This window comes from Triturus cristatus, chromosome 2_2 (genome assembly GCF_964204655.1).
Source record: "Triturus cristatus chromosome 2_2, aTriCri1.1, whole genome shotgun sequence".
Taxonomy (NCBI): domain Eukaryota; kingdom Metazoa; phylum Chordata; class Amphibia; order Caudata; family Salamandridae; genus Triturus; species Triturus cristatus.
The window spans coordinates 1162853367-1162872312 of NC_140582.1; the positions used below are offsets into that span (position 1 = coordinate 1162853367).

General features: G+C 44.8%; 1 protein-coding gene across 1 annotated transcript in view; it reads right to left on the reverse strand.

Annotated features, from left to right (window-relative positions):
• LOC146863287 (heat shock 70 kDa protein 12B-like) overlaps positions 1 to 18946 on the reverse strand; it is a 209444-nt gene that overhangs the window by 45214 nt on the left and 145284 nt on the right. Inside the window, exon 9 of the mRNA XM_085642702.1 lies at positions 14503 to 14589. Within this exon, the coding sequence (XP_085498828.1) occupies positions 14503 to 14589 (87 nt within the window). The remainder of the gene's footprint in view (positions 1 to 14502; positions 14590 to 18946) is intronic.

Sequence of the window (18946 nt, forward strand, 5' to 3'; positions counted from 1 at the left end):
GGGGGCGATGGCATTCTATAGGGATAGGGGCGATGTGGTCATATTTCTTCAGGCCTTGGATGAGATGTGCTGCGGGGGCGATGGCATTCCATCAGGATAGGGGCGATGTGGTCATATTTCTTCAGGCCTTGGATGAGATGTGCTGCGGGGGCGATGGCATTCCATCAGGATAGAGGCGATGTGGTCATATTTCTTCCGGCCTTGGATGAGATGTGCTGCGGGGACGATGGCATTCTATAGGGATAGGGGCGATGTGGTCATATTTCTTCAGGCCTTGGATGAGATGTGCTGCGGGGGGCGATGGCATTCCATCAGGATAGGGGCGATGTGGTCATATTTCTTCAGGCCTTGGATGAGATGTGCTGCGGGGGCGATGGCATTCCATCAGGATAGGGGCGATGTGGTCATATTTCTTCAGGCCTTGGATGAGATGTGCTGCGGGGGCGATGGCATTCTATAGGGATAGGGGCGATGTGGTCATATTTCTTCAGGCCTTGGATGAGATGTGCTGCGGGGGCGATGGCATTCTATAGGGATAGGGGCGATGTGGTCATATTTCTTCAGGCCTTGGATGAGATGTGCTGCGGGGGCGATGGCATTCCATCAGGATAGGGGCGATGTGGTCATATTTCTTCAGGCCTTGGATGAGATGTGCTGTGGGGGGCGATGGCATTCCATCAGGATAGGGGCGATGTGGTCATATTTCTTCAGGCCTTGGATGAGATGTGCTGCGGGGGCGATGGCATTCCATCAGGATAGGGGCGATGTGGTCATATTTCTTCAGGCCTTGGATGAGATGTGCTGCGGGGGCGATGGCATTCCATCAGGATAGGGGCGATGTGGTCATATTTCTTCAGGCCTTGGATGAGATGTGCTGCGGGGGCGATGGCATTCCATCGGGATAGGGGCGATGTGGTCATATTTCTTCAGACTTTGGATGAGATGTGCTGCGGGGGGCGATGGCATTCTATAGGGATAGGGGCGATGTGGTCATATTTCTTCAGGCCTTGGATGAGATGTGCTGCGGAGTGTAGGATGTGCCTAAGCTGTGCCAGTGCGGTATCGGAATGCCGTTGAGTGTGGCATTACCACCATTTCAGACACAGGAGTACGAGGGCTTGAACAGCAGTTCTGAACTCGCTTTCTGGAAGAAATGGTTTCACTTTGTTTAGAAGAGCGAGTTGGTACCAGGTAGTCGTTGTTTTTTTGGCAGTGTGCCAATAGTGCCAGAACTTTCCTGACGTTGATTAAGGCCTAAGCAATAAGTACTGTCAAATGCCAGGGATACCGAATACCAAAGCTATCAGTTCTTGCTTGCCGCTCATGCCTCTCTGTTCCACCACCCTACGTTCTGTCTCTTTATTTAACTACTGCAGGGTCTTATTTATCCCTGATTTCTCTCTTTGTTACTGTATTCTTGTCTTTATCTTCCTATTTCTTTCTCCCTCTGAAGTCACTCTCTCTCCCTTGCTTTGATACAGGTGATGAAAAATAAGTTCAGGTGCCCAAAAACGAGCACCACTGCCCACCACCTGCACAAATTAAGCACTGACAGAATGTGCATATATTTAGTGCAAGCAAGTGACACATTTTACGTGTGTTCAGCTTCAAGGTAAGCTTTCCTCCTGCACACAATAAAGCAGCTCTTCCAAATCACGAACAGCATAGCGGAGCATTTACAATGTCTCCAATGTTTTCCAACGTTCAGCATTCCAGGCTTGATTCAATAAGTACACGGTGGTTCATTCAAGTGCGGTTTGGGAATTACTCAGCAGTGAACTGAAGCAATTACCACCCACGAGAGGGACACTGTCTGGAGAGTGTGCCGTCAGAAGGCGGTCATTACAGTTAATTAGATCTGGGCGGACTGATCGGAGATAAAAACAAAGATTAAAAGTGATACAAAGCAAGTCAAGAAGACCAAATGAGAATATCGACTAAAACAAGCACTGGCAAAGCCAAAAGTCTGGCTTGCATTTTGATTCCTGTTAAAAATATCTTAAGAACTGTGCCGCAGTGAAAACACAAAAATGATTACATCCTGCATACAATGCATCAGAGATAAAGAATGTAATGTCTGATGATTCAGTATACTTTTGAGATGTAAAATAGCCCCATTCATTACAATGGAAGCACGGGAGGCGGAATGACACGCCAAACAGCTAATAGCACGAGGTGAAAAGGGTATCCTGCTGGGGGGCGGAGCCACAGCTCACTCTGTGTATATGTTAAAGCAGGGCAGACCTGGAAATATGGAAAGGTCACAATTCCCCTGATCCCGTCCAAAAGCACTCTCCACTTTTTGTTGACTGTGCTGTTATCCATTTATCGACCTCCGAAAGATGAATGATAACTTGTTTGTGTGCAGTGCTTGATGAATTTCCGAGTATCGATAAGCGCTATAAATAAATATAATTTGTGATGATTACTCAGATTGAATGGTTCCTAATGTACCAATTTCGGAAGCGTGTTTGGTGCCTTGCTGGAATAGGGTCTTGTGATCTGCCGGTCACACTCAGATGTCAGCGGCGATGCTATAGCTCAATGACGCATCTTGCTAGGCGAGGTAAAACTGAGTGGCTTTAGTTTGTACAGTGCCCCGAGTCCCCAAGCGGAGCGTGACATTATCCAATAGACGTTTCCGTGCAAACAACTGTGTAATAAACGTGTTATTGTTACCTGGCTGTTGTATAGGGCTCAGTCTGCCATCGGTAACTCTACTCACCCTTCCCCCTCCTACACCCACCCGTGTGTGGAACTCGCACCTATTTGTGCGTGCTCTAAACCTCATCTTCCTGCTCTGCTTTTATGCAGCCTCAACATAGTCCAGACGATTTCCGAAGTCCCCGGAGGGGGTCCTGTGCACAGGGACGTGCAGGTTATCTTGTACAACAAGCACAGAGGACAGTCTGAAGGGGGAGCATCGTTGTGTGCACTTAAATCACGGCTGTTAGAATGATGCGATTGTGCCACCGCAGTGTTTTTTGCATGATTAGACATTTGCCGCATTAGCCGCATAATCAATCATATGCTGCATAATCTGCAGATTTTAACAAAACAAATCTAGCTCTAGCGGTTCAAAAGTTACTAAAAACGCAGCGACGTGTTGCTGCGCAGTGGAAGGCCCTTTGCAAAGCTTGACTGGTCACCTTTCTGTGGCTTATTGCTATATTTGGGTGTTAAACTGGTTCTAATGATGTGCGACTAAAGCTCAGACAGTATTAACAAGTGTAAAAATGACAAAACAACAAAGTAATACTATTAAAAAATGTGTTGCATTTGCTGCATAATTTGACTTTTCTTCAACCCTGCAGCATAATTTGACCCTCCCCTGCCGCATAAATCCAGTGGCCTTGACCTAATTGGACCCCATAATTTATTCAGTTATACCAAAATAAACCACACACACTTTCTCTCTCCCTCTCTGCTTTTGCAGAGCACTGAAATCTAGCCATTATGCACATTTAGTTGACCTGATGGTAGCTAACACTACAACTCCCAGAATGCACATGCGTGTTAAGTGAACAACACAGACCTAATGCATGATGTCTCAGTGGCATGAACAGCTCGCCATGTCGTCTGTGAAAGGAAGTATGACTAAACACAGAGGAAACGTAAATGGCTGTCCACCCCAACCTAGCAAGTCTGTGTAGGGCCCTATAAATAGGACAGGCCCTTCCCTGAGCTCCCTCTCAGCCGTGCACTTTCTCTTACCCCGGCCAGTCTACGAAGAAACGTGCGTTTCCTGCCGTTCTATACACACAATTTATTTATATGACCCGCCCTCACATTGTTCTATGGGCTTAGCTGGACCCTTTATAAAAATACCGCCCTTCCTTGGTAAGGTCAGAAATGTAACTTCCCAGATCACGTTGATTAATGGACCTAGAGATAGGGCTGTCCAGAGAGCGCAGCTTCATTAGTTGAGTGACAAATAGCAGATGGGTGGGCGTGGGCTTAGGGAATTTTTTCTTTACTTTCTTTTCCAACATTTTGGCTTTTAAATACAGCCTGCGGGTGAGGTTAAAATTCACACTTCTCCAGTCTGGCCTGATGACGTAACTCAGTTCCACTCGCTGGCAAATTATAGCAAAGGTAAGCTTGTGACCCTGGTCTGAAAAGGGCCACAGACTCTGGAATCACAAATAGCTGTGGTTAGTGTTTTTTCTGTATTGTCCCTTATACATCAGCCTGCCCAATGTCCTCCAATAGAATAGACGGGTCCTCTCTCATTAAAAGATCACACTGTTGTGCCATTTACATGTTGTGACTTGAATTTCTAACACTCTCATGCAGAGCTGATGGCGAGAGGAGAACAGATGCCACATTAAAGCAGGTCTTAGTAACCAGAGAAAAATAATTTGCTTAATTGTAAGATAGTCAAATGTTCCTCTAACCAGGTTTAACCAGTTTTCATGAGGAGGACAGCATGCTGGTTTATCAGTGAGACACATCTCTCTTGGAGTCTTAAACTTTTCATTTCTCCTCAGTGAGACACATGTCTCTTGAAGTCCTAAACTCTTCGTTTCTCCTGGTTCATCAGTGAGACACATCTCTCTTGGAGTCCTAAGCTCTTCATTTCTCCTGGTTCATCAGCGAGACACATCTCTCTTGGAGTCCCAAATTCTTCGTTTCTCCTGGTTCATCAGTGAGACACATCTCTCTTGGAGTCCTGAACTCTTCCTTTCTCATGGTTCATCAGTGAGACACATCTCTCTTGGAGTCTTAAACTCTTCGTTTCTCCTGGTTCAACAGTGAGACACATCTCTCTTCCAGTCCTGAACTCTTCATTTCTCCTTGTTCATCAGCGAGACACATCTCTCTTGGAGTCCTAAACTCTTCGTTTCTCCTGGTTCATCAGTGAGACACATCTTTCTTCCAGTCCTCAACTTTTCATTTCTCCTGGTTCAAGACATATCTCTCTTCCAGTCCTAAATTCTTAATTTCTCCTGGTTCTTTAGCGAGACACATCTCTCTTGGAGACCTAAACTCTTCATTTCTCCTGGTTCGTCAGCGAGACACATCTCTCTTCGAGTCCTAAACTCTTCATTTCTCCACAGTGAGACACATCTCTCTTGGAGTCCTAAATTCTTCATTTCTCCGGGTTCATCAGCAAGTCACATCTCTCTTGAAGTCCTAAACACTTCATTTCTCCCGGTTCATCAGCGAGACACATCTCTTGCACTCTTAAACTCTTCATTTCTCCTGGCTCATCAGTGAGGTGTGCCTACATCACAGACTTCTAAGTGGCAAGCTCTACAGTTTCTGTAGGCCATGAATGACCAGGGTAGATGACCCACCCATATAGAAGAAGTGCTGCCTTACTGGACACCTGCAGGGTTACCAATGCTCTAAAGTCAAAAGCACATTTACTTCCTGTGCGCGTGCTGCGCTGGTGGAATACTTTGCACGTCTCCCTTCGCCTTACCTATTCCTGTATCCGTACTCCTGTATCGTAGACTAATTTATAGTATTTACATCCCTAATGTAGAACCTTGAGATATAGTCCAGGAATCTTCTCTCTTCTCTTTTTTGCTGTGTTTTAGGTCTCGCCTAGGCACCGCAAATGCGATGCACTAGGAGATGACCTTTTGGAATTGGTCAGCTCTTTTCAAGCACTCATGCTTGTGGTGGCATCCACCTTGCGGGAGCGAGCAGCAGCGCGCAGGGGCCATCTGTTTCCAATTAGCGTGCCTGCACGCGCGTCTGCTCGCTCCTGCAAGGTAGATGCTGCAGGCCTGTTACTGCAGTTCCGGTCTGGGCGCGATAAAGCTTCCTCTTCTCCTAGTGCTCATGCCACCACCCCTTAGGGGAGTTTTTGCTCATCCAGGACACGTGCCAGAGTATTAAAGTTTTGCCGCCCCTCCACAGATGCTGTTTTAAACAACAGAAAGGGTTTTCAGACCCTATACAATGCCCTCAAGTGACAAGCTCTGCCATGCGCCCTTTCCTCTACCCTCCCCAGGACTCTCAACTCTTCCTAAATTTCTCCTCCACCAGCTGAGGTTTTTACAAAGTATTATTACCCTTACCCATGGCCCAGGTCCCCCCCCCCACTAGTCATGTCGCATCTGGATTCGAGGCTCTATCTCACGCCCCTTCCCGGTGCTAGAAACCCTTCTAAAGGATGCCCCCATCCGAAGCTCTATATATACCCCGCCCCCAGACAGAGCCAAGATGGACTGCTCAGAAGGCTTCTTGCAGTCTTGTTGCTGCGCGTTGACTCTAGACAAGTGTTATGTCTGAAATCACAACTGTGCGGCCCAATGCCGTGTGAACCATGAGTCATAAGACTTTTTGTTTGTTTACATCCATCTGTCGTTACAACCGCAGAGATGCACTTTATGTGTCGTGGTACTGTTGTTTTAAGATGAATAATCGCAATAAAGACTTTTAAAAAGGTACTGTTGTCATGACATGATTAAAACCATGTGTTTTCTATTTTGTGCTGCTCATACATAGATGTGTGAATTTTATTTTGTTTTATACATGATAAAACCTTGAAAGTAACCTTTCTCTCTTTTGTAATTTCTCGGTGGGGCGATGGGCAGGGAAGGGGGTGGGACAGGGGTCGCGCTGACTCTGATAAAAGCATTTCTCCTGCATAATGTGCACCAATCACTCCTAGCGTATGAAGACTCCAACATCATCGGGCAAATGCACGATCACATCCACTGCCTTTACACATTAACTCGTAGGCACACATGGAGGAAACACCTTGGCATAAATAGGTCACATGTACATACGGTGAGTGAGCAGTCTAAATATGAACGATTATTGCATTAATAGGGGACCATGCTCATACTGCACTATAAAGCGACTTTTTAAACTCTGTTACGAGTGACAGCTATCAAACACAATATTAAACCTGTAGTGTGCACTTTACACGCACACCCACATTTTGTAAATAACGCGCCAAGCTATCCTGAATAAAGGGTGATTGATGTAACGGTTGAAAACTGACCCACAGGCTGCACGCAGTAACATGCAGTATACCCACGGGCTGTCCTAATCACACAACCTTAGTTGCAAAAGAGAACAAGGAGCAATAAAACCATATAACGCCTTTCCGCATAATTATCCTCCCATAAAACTGTGTTCATTCTCAACGACTCCAACAGAACTTTACATACTGGAGCCATTTTTGTGTCAGCCATTGCCCCCTTGTGGACAGCGCCAGAAAGTTCATTAGCAAGTTGTCCACCCACCTTGATAAAGCGCTGTACAAGTGCCGTAAATTTAACAAGCATTGGCATAGCAAATAGGTCTCGCCTTTGGGACCTTATAAGTGTTTAGTTGTCCAGCACAATATCCTTGGTGGCACAACATCAACTGTTGCATGGCTAAACACTTATAAGGTTCCAAAGACGAGACTTATTGGCTATGCCAATGCTCGTCTGTAAAGGACGGTGGAGGAGAGCTCTCGTTGGTTACATTTACACACATGCAAATTGCGATCTAGACTTCTTTATTAATGTTGTGAAAACTATCAGAAGACTCGATTTGACACTGTAACCTTGTCATGCCGCTATCTTAGACTCAAAACTTAACTATGAATATTTGGAGAGCATGTGTTCAACAGGCATTGGCTAATCCAACAGTTCTTGCTCTTGGAACCTACTGACTTTTCCAATTTCTTTTTTGATCTTAGTTGGCAGCTGCCAATGAAAGATTATCAGTGGGTGCCAATTTTGAGTGGGATTTGGTTAAATGATATAAATTACATTCAAAGATGGCCACCGCCGATGAGTGTGCACTCACAGCAGTCATCTTTGAAAGCTTTCTGTAGTATTAAAAAACTCCTCCATTCAAACATGGTCGCTGCACATGCACACACAGCCGCGACAGTCATCACTGAATGCCTTTTAATTTGTTTTTATAACCCCAGTACAGAGATGGCTGCCATGCATGAGTGCGCATCCACACCAGCCATCTTTGAATGGAGTTTGTTGAAATCAAAAGCCATTTAAAGACGTGGAACCCACATGCGTGCTCATGCATGGACAGTCATCTAATGTTCAAAATCACTTTAAGATGGCTGACTGCCAAAGTGAGGCAGGTGGGGAAACATGATCAAGTGGGGCAAGAGGACGTTGATAGAATAAGGAGAAAATCCATCTAATTTTAAACAGGGAAATGAGAGACATAAAGCCATCATAGGCAAGGGGCTGACCCAAAACCCACTCTGTATTTGTAATGTATTCTAAACTAATGGCCTCCAACAGGAAGCTGGAGCCTAAAAGGGATTTTGCACTTCCACATAGCAGAGATATTTAATCTTTACTGGACATGGACCTCTCATCCTTAAATTCAATTAGTGAAATGCAATCTATACTCTTTTTGTCCAACCTTTCGCTCATGCCGCACGGCTCATAGAAGGGCCATGTTTATCAAACTTTGGATTGGTGGTGATCCGAATACATCCCTATAGTGTTTTGATTAATAAGCCCTACTCGAGAATTAAATAAACTCTCCTTCAATGTGCTCCAGTTTCGATATCAATATTAACAACAGGAGAGAGAGGGTTAATCACTCTTATTCCCCCTGAAGAGTATACTCAGTAACAGAAGAGTGACAGAAGAAATCTAAAGAAAAGAACACTAAAGGAATGAACAGCACGAGGAAAAACCTTTTTGTTTAAAAGAACCCTCTCTCACCAACCTAGTTGGTGACATGCTTCATCATTGGGTTCCCACAAGAGAAGCCGAGTGCCCCCCTGGTGTGCTATGACGCCTGAATTACAGCAGAGCGGGTTTTTTCGTGAGAGAATGTAAGTGCAAAAGTGGTGCACGTTTAAAAGATGGCTGGTTTTATCCAAAAGTGATTTTAATGGGGGAAAACCAGAAATCGTTAAAAGCAGGTGAGACGGACGTAAGCTGGCTGGTTAGTTGACCAGACCCGTCCGGTTTAGTATAAAAAGTGAAAGGTGGTTGACATGTTTTTGCTTTTAGGTGCAATTATGCTAAGCATTCATCAGGACCAGAGCTCTACGGCGGTATATGCTCTCTAAGGCGTATCGTGACCTGTGGAGACGTATGGAAGGTAAAACTCACGGTTTTACCTACGTGGCCTTCTGGGATTTCCAAAAGCCACAGGACTGTGAAGTAGAGACTGATTTCAAGTCATGGGTCCGGGAGGGGGTTTAGAGATGCCGGTAGGATTTCCATTATGGCACTCTCCCACTACAGACCTGACTCGGCTTGTCCACGGACCACTTTCGATATCGACACCAATAAGTAATTTTTAAACCGCCTTTCTTAATGCCAGCTTAGCCAACCTGAATTGCACCACAGCTAAAACATAATTGAATTGAATTTATGTTCAGAATACAACATTTGTAGGGGTCAGTGCTTGGATCCATCTCTGGCCTCCTGGTTAAATTAAAATTGCTTAAAATTCTTCTCGCCCTCCCTCCCAGCCTGAAGCGTGGAGATCCAAGCACGGACAAAGGTAGAAGTGGAATTTAGGGCAATCTTTGTCTGTTGAGTTTGCAATATGTCTTTGTCTCATGTCTTGTTCTTGTGCGTTAGGTATACGAGTTCACACAGAAGAATCCTATAGCCATAGTTTAATGTAAACTTTATCCGATGGATTGAGGCTGCAATGAGATTTGTTTCCAATTGTATTCACCAGCGACCCCATTGGCAGGCAGGAGACATCTTAAATAACTTTTAATATTTTAACGAATTGTTATTTTGAATTTAGTTTGTATATCTGTTGGTGTCTTATGAGTTGTTAAGAACTGTAATGTTTATTAAAATGTTAACAATAATAACGTTACAAGGTTCAGCTGTGAGTTGTATAATCTTCGTAACATTGTGCTTCCTAGTGTAGAGCTGTGGCAAACAACATGGCACGCTGCATAGTCCCGCCCCTGCTCTTCCGCTAAGTCCTCTAGCGTGGTCAACGGAAGTGGTGTCAGTACTGGCGCGCAATCACGACACTACGGCAGGTGAGAGTGGGATCTGGATTTGTGCTTCTTTCGTACTGTATTGTTTGTATTCAACTGCTTATAATCTGGGTCGCCTTGTCTTGTACTTTACTGTTTTATAAATATTGATTGTACAGGATTCAATTATGTTATGATACGATAAAAAATAAATATCTATCCAGCGCTTCCAAAACCCTTCCTAGGCACGGCTAGTGTGTCATTTACCCTAAGCTCCTGCACTTCAATCTGTCTTTAGTCTTGGATCCCCAGGAGCAGTCCTAAGCGTAATCCGACCACTCCCGACACGCAGCCGGAACTTGGTCCAGCCCTACCTAGCTAATAGAGCCCTTCGCTCTAATGATCTTCATCTGGCCTATGTCCCCAGAATTAAGAGGACTAGAAGCGGTGGCCGTCTTTTTTCTTACAACGCTGCTAAGCTGTGGAACTCACTCCTTCTGCAACTACGAAAGGAACCCAACCATATGGCTTTCCGCAAGATGCTTAAAACTTGGCTTTTCCCCAAATGATCCTGCCTCAGCTTTAAATCGGTTCTGCCCATAGCGCTGGGATGCCCTTGGGTAACCACGCGAGTTATAAATATTGTTTTCATTTCATTTCACAGAATGGAGAAAGAACCAACCAAAGACGTTGGAGTCTAATGATGTCGCAAAGTAGTGCGTGATAAAAAAACGTAGAGCCCAGTGGAAGCGGGCTCAACCCCCACCTCTTTTAACCTCTAAATGCAACCTTTCTGCAGAACAGACCACAGACCCATCACCAACCAACCCTTTGTAGCTACATACCAGGGGAACATAAACATTAAACAGCCATATTCTCCGAAGCCACCTATCAGCAGAACTGACCACTCACCCACCAACCAACCGCTCCCTCCATAGCCACTTACCACTGGAACTGACCGCCCACACCAACCATCCACCCGCTCTATAGCTATGTACCAGCAGAAACAACTGCACATAAACCACACACCTCCTTGCAGGCACCAGTGAGAGGAACTGACCATATACCTATCAAACACATACCACCTCCACAGCCCCTCCTCAGCCAAACAGACCACCACCAACTACCTGTCCCCACATTAGCCACCAAACTGCGAGATTGACCACGCACCCACCAACCCACTGAACCACACCCATGCAAATGACCACCCCCCCAAACAGGCAAATGACCTGCAAACCAGTAGTCATAGAAGAATGAATTATAAAGAGGCTTTCTATTGGATAACCGCATACTCTTTTTAACCATTGTTTAATCACATCATGCTAACTCGAGTGATGGCTCATTTGGAAACTAGAACTGGAAAGTAGGCGGTTGACAAGACGGCTATGAAAACACCAAAAAGAGATAAAATAAGTACATGAATAATTAAAGTATATGTGAATATATTAAAAATAATCTGTCTTCTTAATAGCCTAAACAGACTTCTTTCTCCCTTTGTATGCACCTGATCCTCACTGTCTCCTCCCTATTTTTTCAATTTTACTTGCCCGCTTCGCTCTATATCTATGTTTATTTCCCTCTTGGTCTCCATTTATCCCGCCTCTCTCTTATTTTCTGTCCCCGTCTCTGCATTTTCTTGACTTTCTCTGTCCCTACATCCCTCCGTGTCCCTCAGATTCTCCTAAGAGCCCCTCCCTCCTCGAATATCACATCTCACATGTGCTTAGTCCTAAATGCCGAAGCCCCCTCAGCACACAATACCACATTGTCCTGTTTTCAGTCAGTATTTCTGGATTTCTGTACAACAGGAAAGGAAAACATGATCTAATGTTGATTGGCTGCAGCGACGTGGAAACAAAATGGAGGGTGTTTTTCTCAGGCAGCAGAGATGGGAATCTTTCACTCACTATTTCCAGGGCGAGGCATAAATATCATTCAGATTAAATAGTTTCCCTGTGTTCTTTATTCCTCTGTTCTTTCCACACTTTCCTATCAAATATGCATAATAAATGTGTGCTCCCTGACGCGAGATCTTTAAAAAATAGGGAAAAATTACTTCGCTCGTGCTCAGCTCCACATGAGTGTAGAACTCAGAGGCCAATGAATTCCAAAAAGGTAGCTAGGTGCCCAGGGGTTAGATGAGTACATTACAACACTTAGCACAAGTTTAGAAAATGTACAGCCTTGATCTAGAAGTAGTCTCCCTCCATTGTGCATCAGCGGGACGTAAAGGGATAGTGAAAAGATGCCGCTACACACAGTAGACAGTCATCTTTATGGAGGTGTCTTTACAGGAGTAAGTAACTCACCCAACCACCCAGGAGTCTAGTTACCTAGCATACATTCTACTCCATGGCTACTTTCTAAACTGAATAAAAGACACCAAAACGCCCCATACAGTGTAATGTAAATTACAATTGACCCAGTGAAAACCCAACACATCAACACAATACAGACACACCTGCACTTCCACACCACAACCCATAACGGACACACCAACACAAACAAATACACACATACGCTACCACACACGTACGGACAAAGGCAAAGAATAATAATTAGCAGAAGACAATCCTAAATAGATCGCACACAAACACTGAAGCTGTCCAAAGTCACCTTCTCCCTCTGTGACCGCCAAGTTGGGAAAAAACTTCCAGTTGAAGTTAGAATATCCATAGAACTGTCACCTGAATCCTCTGTAAGTTTTGACTTTGTGGGATATTTACAAGCCCCTATCGCCACCACAACGTCATTTTTATTGACGTCCCTATGGCGATAGGGGCTTCGCCTTATTTACAAAGCAGCGTTAGGCCACTTAACGTGGCTTAACCGCTTCGCTGCGGCCGGAATTCCCTCGCTGTGCTGGAGAATTCCACGCGTGCGCAGTTTGGACGGCCCCCGGCCGTCTTCCGCACACGCCCACCGTGACGTCAGACGGCCGGGGGCCGTCCAACGCATGGAAGAGGTTAATGCTGCCTTGTAAATAAGGCCCCCTTTCACGCTATAGTTAGCGTGAAAGATGTGGACAAGGGGTGTTACGGTGGGCATTCCACCACAACTCCCATTGAATTTGACGCTGCCCCCTATTTACAAGGGGGGCCTAAATAGGAGGCAGCGCCAAAATTAAGACCAGGGAAAGCCTGGCCTTACCCTGGCGCAACGAGGAGAAATGTTTAATTTTTTCATCGTTTTTGCTGTTTCCATGTGTGCTGCATTGTGCGCCACACATAGACACAGCAACAGGACTTTGATTGTTTATTGGCAGGAAGGTGACTCTTCCTGCACATAAACAATAAAAAAATAACGTTTCGCAACTCTATGAAGTTTCAATACCCCATTTAAAGATTGTTTATGTGCAGGAAGAGGGATCTTCCTGCACATAAACAAACTTCCCCTCAATGCAGACACCCTTGCATTATAGGGTGCCTGCGTTGGCGCTAGGCTGCTAAATTTAGCGCCAGTGCAGGGGGAAACGGAGGGCTGCACCATATTTTTGTAAATATGGTGCAGCCCTGCGTTTCTGAAGTGGTGGAGCGTGGCGGTAAGCCAAGGAGGCTAACGCCACGCTCCGCCACTTCTCTAGTAAATATGCCCCATTGTGAGGTGAATAGAATCTACATCCTTTAATACAACAGACACACTTTCCACCAGGAGCATATACAATCTATCCATACTCCACCATTCCTCACCTTCTAGAATGGGCACAGACTCCTGGACAACCTTAACCCTATTGCTCCGAAAACCTGGAGATTCTTTTCAGTACAAATCCAGGTAAATTCACCCTGAGAAAATCCCCCAACTTGACATGCAACCAGCACCGATGGAACTCTGCCTGCTTCAACAGCACACGCCTCCTTGTTTCTGGAACCTCCGTCACCTATTGTGAAGAGATGGTGGATAATGCCATCTAGGGTCTGACCAATGTGAACACAAGCACATGGCATCTCATTAAGAAAAATAAAGACAAGCTCTTATCTGCATTGGGCATGATGGGTATGGTCCACACCAACTCTTGAAGACAATCCAAACCATTCACAATGGACAACTGCAAATTGTGTTTAATCACTCTGGTAGACCCCGTGGCAAGTCTACTACTCATAGGATGATACGGATGATACAAGTGCGTGTGGGTTTGATTCCCATAAGTTCCAGGAAACCAACAAACTCATTGAAAACTGACTGAGCTTAGTTATCTGTGACTATTCCCTTAGGAAATATTTCTCTGGCAAAGACATTCTTGAAAGACTCCATTAGTTATGCAATGATAGCACAGCTCACAAAAATGATGTTGAACCAATGCGAAAAATAATAAATCACAATACCAAACATAGCTATATCCATCGTTACATTGATTTACTCCTTCCAGACACCTTCAGGATTCCATTTCTATTATATGCTTTCAAATGGCCGCCATTGCATTTATTGTTTCCTGCTGATCCCAACTTTGCTGGATATGTTCAAATGCAGACCATCGACCGTGCCTACTACGGACATTTCCACATTTAGTCATCCAGCTTTAGGAACTAGTTTAGGCCTCATGACAAACAGTAGACAGTCCAACCTAATGAATAAAGGAATATTATTTCTGAATAACAAGCTCAACTTCCTCTTACCTTCCTGCATTTCCGACCACAACTCGCCCATCCCCGACTCCACAAGAAAGGTTCGGCTATGTCGAGATCGCCTCAGCTGCTCGCGTGCTGGAAATTAAACGAAGCAGCACGGTCAGTCTGGACTATTGGCAGTGAATTCATCTTGAAAACTGAATTTAAAATTGTGAACTATTAAACAATTCCCATTACACTTCCTTGGTATTACATGAGACATTTTATGAAAACCTAAACTCATCCATATTCATCCTGTCCAAGGGAATTCCTTAAAGTAACCAGCTTCTTTCTTTGTCTGGAAAATATTTTTTCTGATCTTCTTGCTTATATCTCCCTTACAAATTTAGTGAGAAGTAATTTTCTGTTTACTATATGTGTTTCTCACATTGTTTTCTTTTTATACTTGCTATAAAATCCTACATAATTAAATTCTTAAGACAATCAATCAACCAAAACGATCCTATCCATTTCTATGGGCATTACCCGCATTCTTCCTTATAATGTGTTATAACTCTAATTTGGCAACCTTCCCGCGTCTGACTCACAATTACTGCTTCCATGTATCTGAAGGTGCCTATGGAGCTGCATTATACAGTTCTTCATCTGCACGACTATCCATTTGCTAAAAATTTCCTTAGACAAGGCTTTCACCAGGAGGATTTCCCAAGTTATAAATCTTCCCTGTGTAACTTGAGACAGATGTTTGTCTGTATAGCTGTGCTCAAACTTTGCTCAGTTTTTCATTCATTGAGCTTCATCAATGCATTTTAGGATTCGCTTTAATTTTGTCTTCTGACATACCCGTCAGAGGACACGTTCTTTGTCTACAATATTTTGCCCTGAAGAGGCCCATGTTTGGGCAAAACGCGTTGGCTGGCTGTTTCTTATGAAGTGCAACAGAGAATAAAAGACCAGAAAATATTCATGTGCTAATGCTTTTAATTGGTATATTGCTGCATATCCAAATAAATGTGTCTACATATTGCCTCTCATCCAAACCCGTTTCTATAGTTATATTTGTGATCTACAAGCAGCAGATCATTTGAGGTGGGCAATATCGCATACTGCCGGTGACTAGTCCTGGTGGTGCAGTCCTCTACGACCCGGCTGCTTTCAAATTCTTTTTATGCTTCTATTAATGCACCATGATTTGATCACCCTCTCTGGTTCTGTGAGCATGATTCCATTAATGCACCATAACTTGACCCTCCTCTGAGTCTCCGTGCAGGATTACATTAATGCATTGTGATGTGACCCCTCTCACAGTCTCTGTCCATGCTTCCATTAATGCACTGTGATTTGACCCCTCCCCCAACTCTCTCTGCTTGTGTCCATTAAAGCACTGTGATGTGGCCCCTCTCACAGTCTCCGTGCAGGATTACATTAATGCATTGTGATGTGACCCCTCTCATAGTCTCTGTCCATGCTTCCATTAATGCACTGTGATTTGACCCCTCCCCCAACTCTCTCTGCTTGTGTCCATTAAAGCACTGTGATGTGGCCCCTCTCACAGTCTCAGTGCATGAGTTCATTAATGCACTGTGATGTGACCCCTCTCTTAGTCTCTGTGCATGACTCCATTAAAGCACTGTGAAGGGACCCCTACTTAGTCTCTGTGCATGATTCCATTATTGAACTGTGATTTGACCCATCCCTCCCACTTTTGGTGGATGTGTCCATCAATGCACTTTGATCTGACCCCTTCTTTCTTTGTGCATGAGTCTATTAATGCATTGTGATTTGACACCTCCCCCAACTCTCTGTGCTCACAGTCTCTGTGAATTATTCCATTAATGCACTATGATTTGACCCCACGCCCATCTCTCTCTTCTTGTGTCTATTAAAGCCCTGTGAAGTGACCCCTCTCTAAGTCTCAATGCATGAGTCCATTAATGCACTGTGATCTGAACCCTTCTCTCTCTCTCTGTATGCGTCCATTAAAGCACGGTGATGTGACCCCCCTCTTAGTCTCTGGGCATGATTCCATGAATGCACTGTGATCTGACCCCTCGCCCAACTCTCTGTTCTTGTGTCTATTAAAGCCCTGTGAAGTGACCCCTCTCTAAGTCTCAGTGCATGAGTCCATTAAAGCATTGTGATGTGACCCCCCTTAGTCTCCGTGCATGACCCCCCCTTAGTCTCCGTGCATGATTCCATGAATGCACTGTGATCTGACTCCCCTCTGCCACTCTTGGTTGCTGTGTCCATCAATGCACCGTGATTTGACCCCTTCTCTCTTTGTGCGTGAGTTCATTAAACACTGTGACGTGACCCCTCTCACAGTCTCTGCCCATTATTCTATCTACTGTGCCATAGCTTAGCTGCGTTTCCTTTCCTGAGTGGAAACTGCTTTAAATAGACATCCATTAATGACACAGGATGGGGGGTGTATGGACGGTATCCAGTTCACAGCGAGGAGCCAGAAACTAACGAAGGACAAGCACCACACACAGGCCAGAGCTGGCATGGGGACAAAGCGGAAGTGACCACAGCTGGTGGCAGGGACTGGGACAGTCCATTTCACATCCAGAAATAGACTCTGCACTGACTCGTGAACATTAACTTAACATGCCTTTTGATTTCAAGTACTTAGCTGCTTCCAACCTCATTTTTTGTGATACTAAGGGCTCTTCCTGTGTGCTTGTCTGTCTGTCTGTCCATCAATCAAGACAGATAGATACATAGGTATTCTGCAACCATACATAATCATATGCATGAGCAAAACTTGTGAAATCACTTATGGTTTCAAAAAAATATTTTTATTTTTATTTTTTACCTTTTGTTAACTTTTTGAGGGCCCCGAGCGCCCGAGATGTTACTATCAGACCCTGATCATCTCTTGTAGTGAGCTGCGTCCTGCAGGTCACTCCCAGCACAGCCCATCTTTAAATAAGCTATAAGACCATTCAATGATGGCTGCCTATGCATCAGCACTTACAGGGGGCCATCTTTTAACACTTTTTATATTTGTAAAAAGTTTCAAAATGGCGAGTCAATAGCCAGCTTTAAGACTGATAAAGTAAAGCATTATTACTATTGTTGGGCACATCTCATGCGAACATGTATCATTTCGGTATTGTCAGAAAATGATTTATTAATTGGGGCGGGTGGTAGTCCAATAAAAATAATAATGTCACTATTCTTGTTAGGTCCTATAACGGTTTCAGTAATTTAAACCTGAGCCCAACCCCTGGCAGCTATGGCACAGAGCAGACAGGCTTAACTTATGAAAATGCGTAAAGCATTTAGAAGCAGCAAAACAATAAAAAAAAGTCAAAAATACAACACAATTAAGTCCCACTGCCATTTGAAAAATAGAGAATATTTTAATGAACAAAATGACACCAAAACGGCAAAAATTCAATGAGGTGAACCAGAGATGTAGATTTTTAAAGTTTTAAATAACCGTTTTTGTTAAAAAGCGCAAAGCTCCAACCGTGGGCAACTGACCAGGGTAGACCTGGGCAAGAGAAAGGTTTAAAGCTGACCGGGATGGAGCAGACGTTGGATACACAGGTCGGGATGGTTCCCAGTCAGAAAGTTATCTTCACACTTGGAAAGTTTTCAAGAAGGTAGAGTCCTCAGCAGAGCAAGGCAGCAGGCTGGATCCGAAGACAGGCTTATCGCCGACATGTTGGCAAAGGACGAGGTCTGGGTGAAGCCATCGACAAAGGTGGGAAAATCTGAGAGTGGGAAAAGTCCAGAGATCGCACCAAGGCAGTTGTTAACCTCGACAGATGTTGCTCGGTGTCGGGTCCAGTAAAGCCTTCTATCTTTGGACTTAGACTCTGGAAGTTGAATTTCCTCAGCGGGGTAAGGATTTAGGCCGTAGCCGAAGAGGATTTGACGTTGTTCGATGCTGGCAGCCGTCAGGCCCACTGAATCAGATTTGCTGCTGTGGCAGAGAACATAGCGGGAGCTGTGATAAAGTCGGGCCCACCCTCGCTGGATCGGCTGGCATGTTGGTCCCGGTCCCATGACAGTTCCGCAGGCAAAAAGTTAGCAAGATGTTTCTGAGGCCAGGTTTCGAAGTTTAGGTAGAAGGAGTAGACTCTGACACCAGCCACGTATTCCAGGACCTCAAGAACAGCACTTGGGGTCAGGAGTCACTCTAACGGAAGCCAAGCAGGGCAGATCCAGTGGAAACTGGTCAGCAGGGCTCTTCAGGAGAGTGGACTCCTTGCTACTTTTGTATCCCTGCAGCTTAACAGGAGGTCAGCCACTTCTTTGTCCTCTGTACAAGTGGGAGCAGGTACAGCTCTTCGGGTTCTCCTCACAGTACTCAAAAGCAGGTACAGTCCTTTTTGTGTCTTTCACAGGTCCAGTACTGTTCTGAAGAAGGTGCCCCGGGGTGGTGCATTTATGCCTGGCACTAGCCTGTGGGGGCAGGGAATGACTTCTGGCCCCTCCCTAACCAATAGGGGAAAAAAGTTTCCAAGGGTAACCCTAC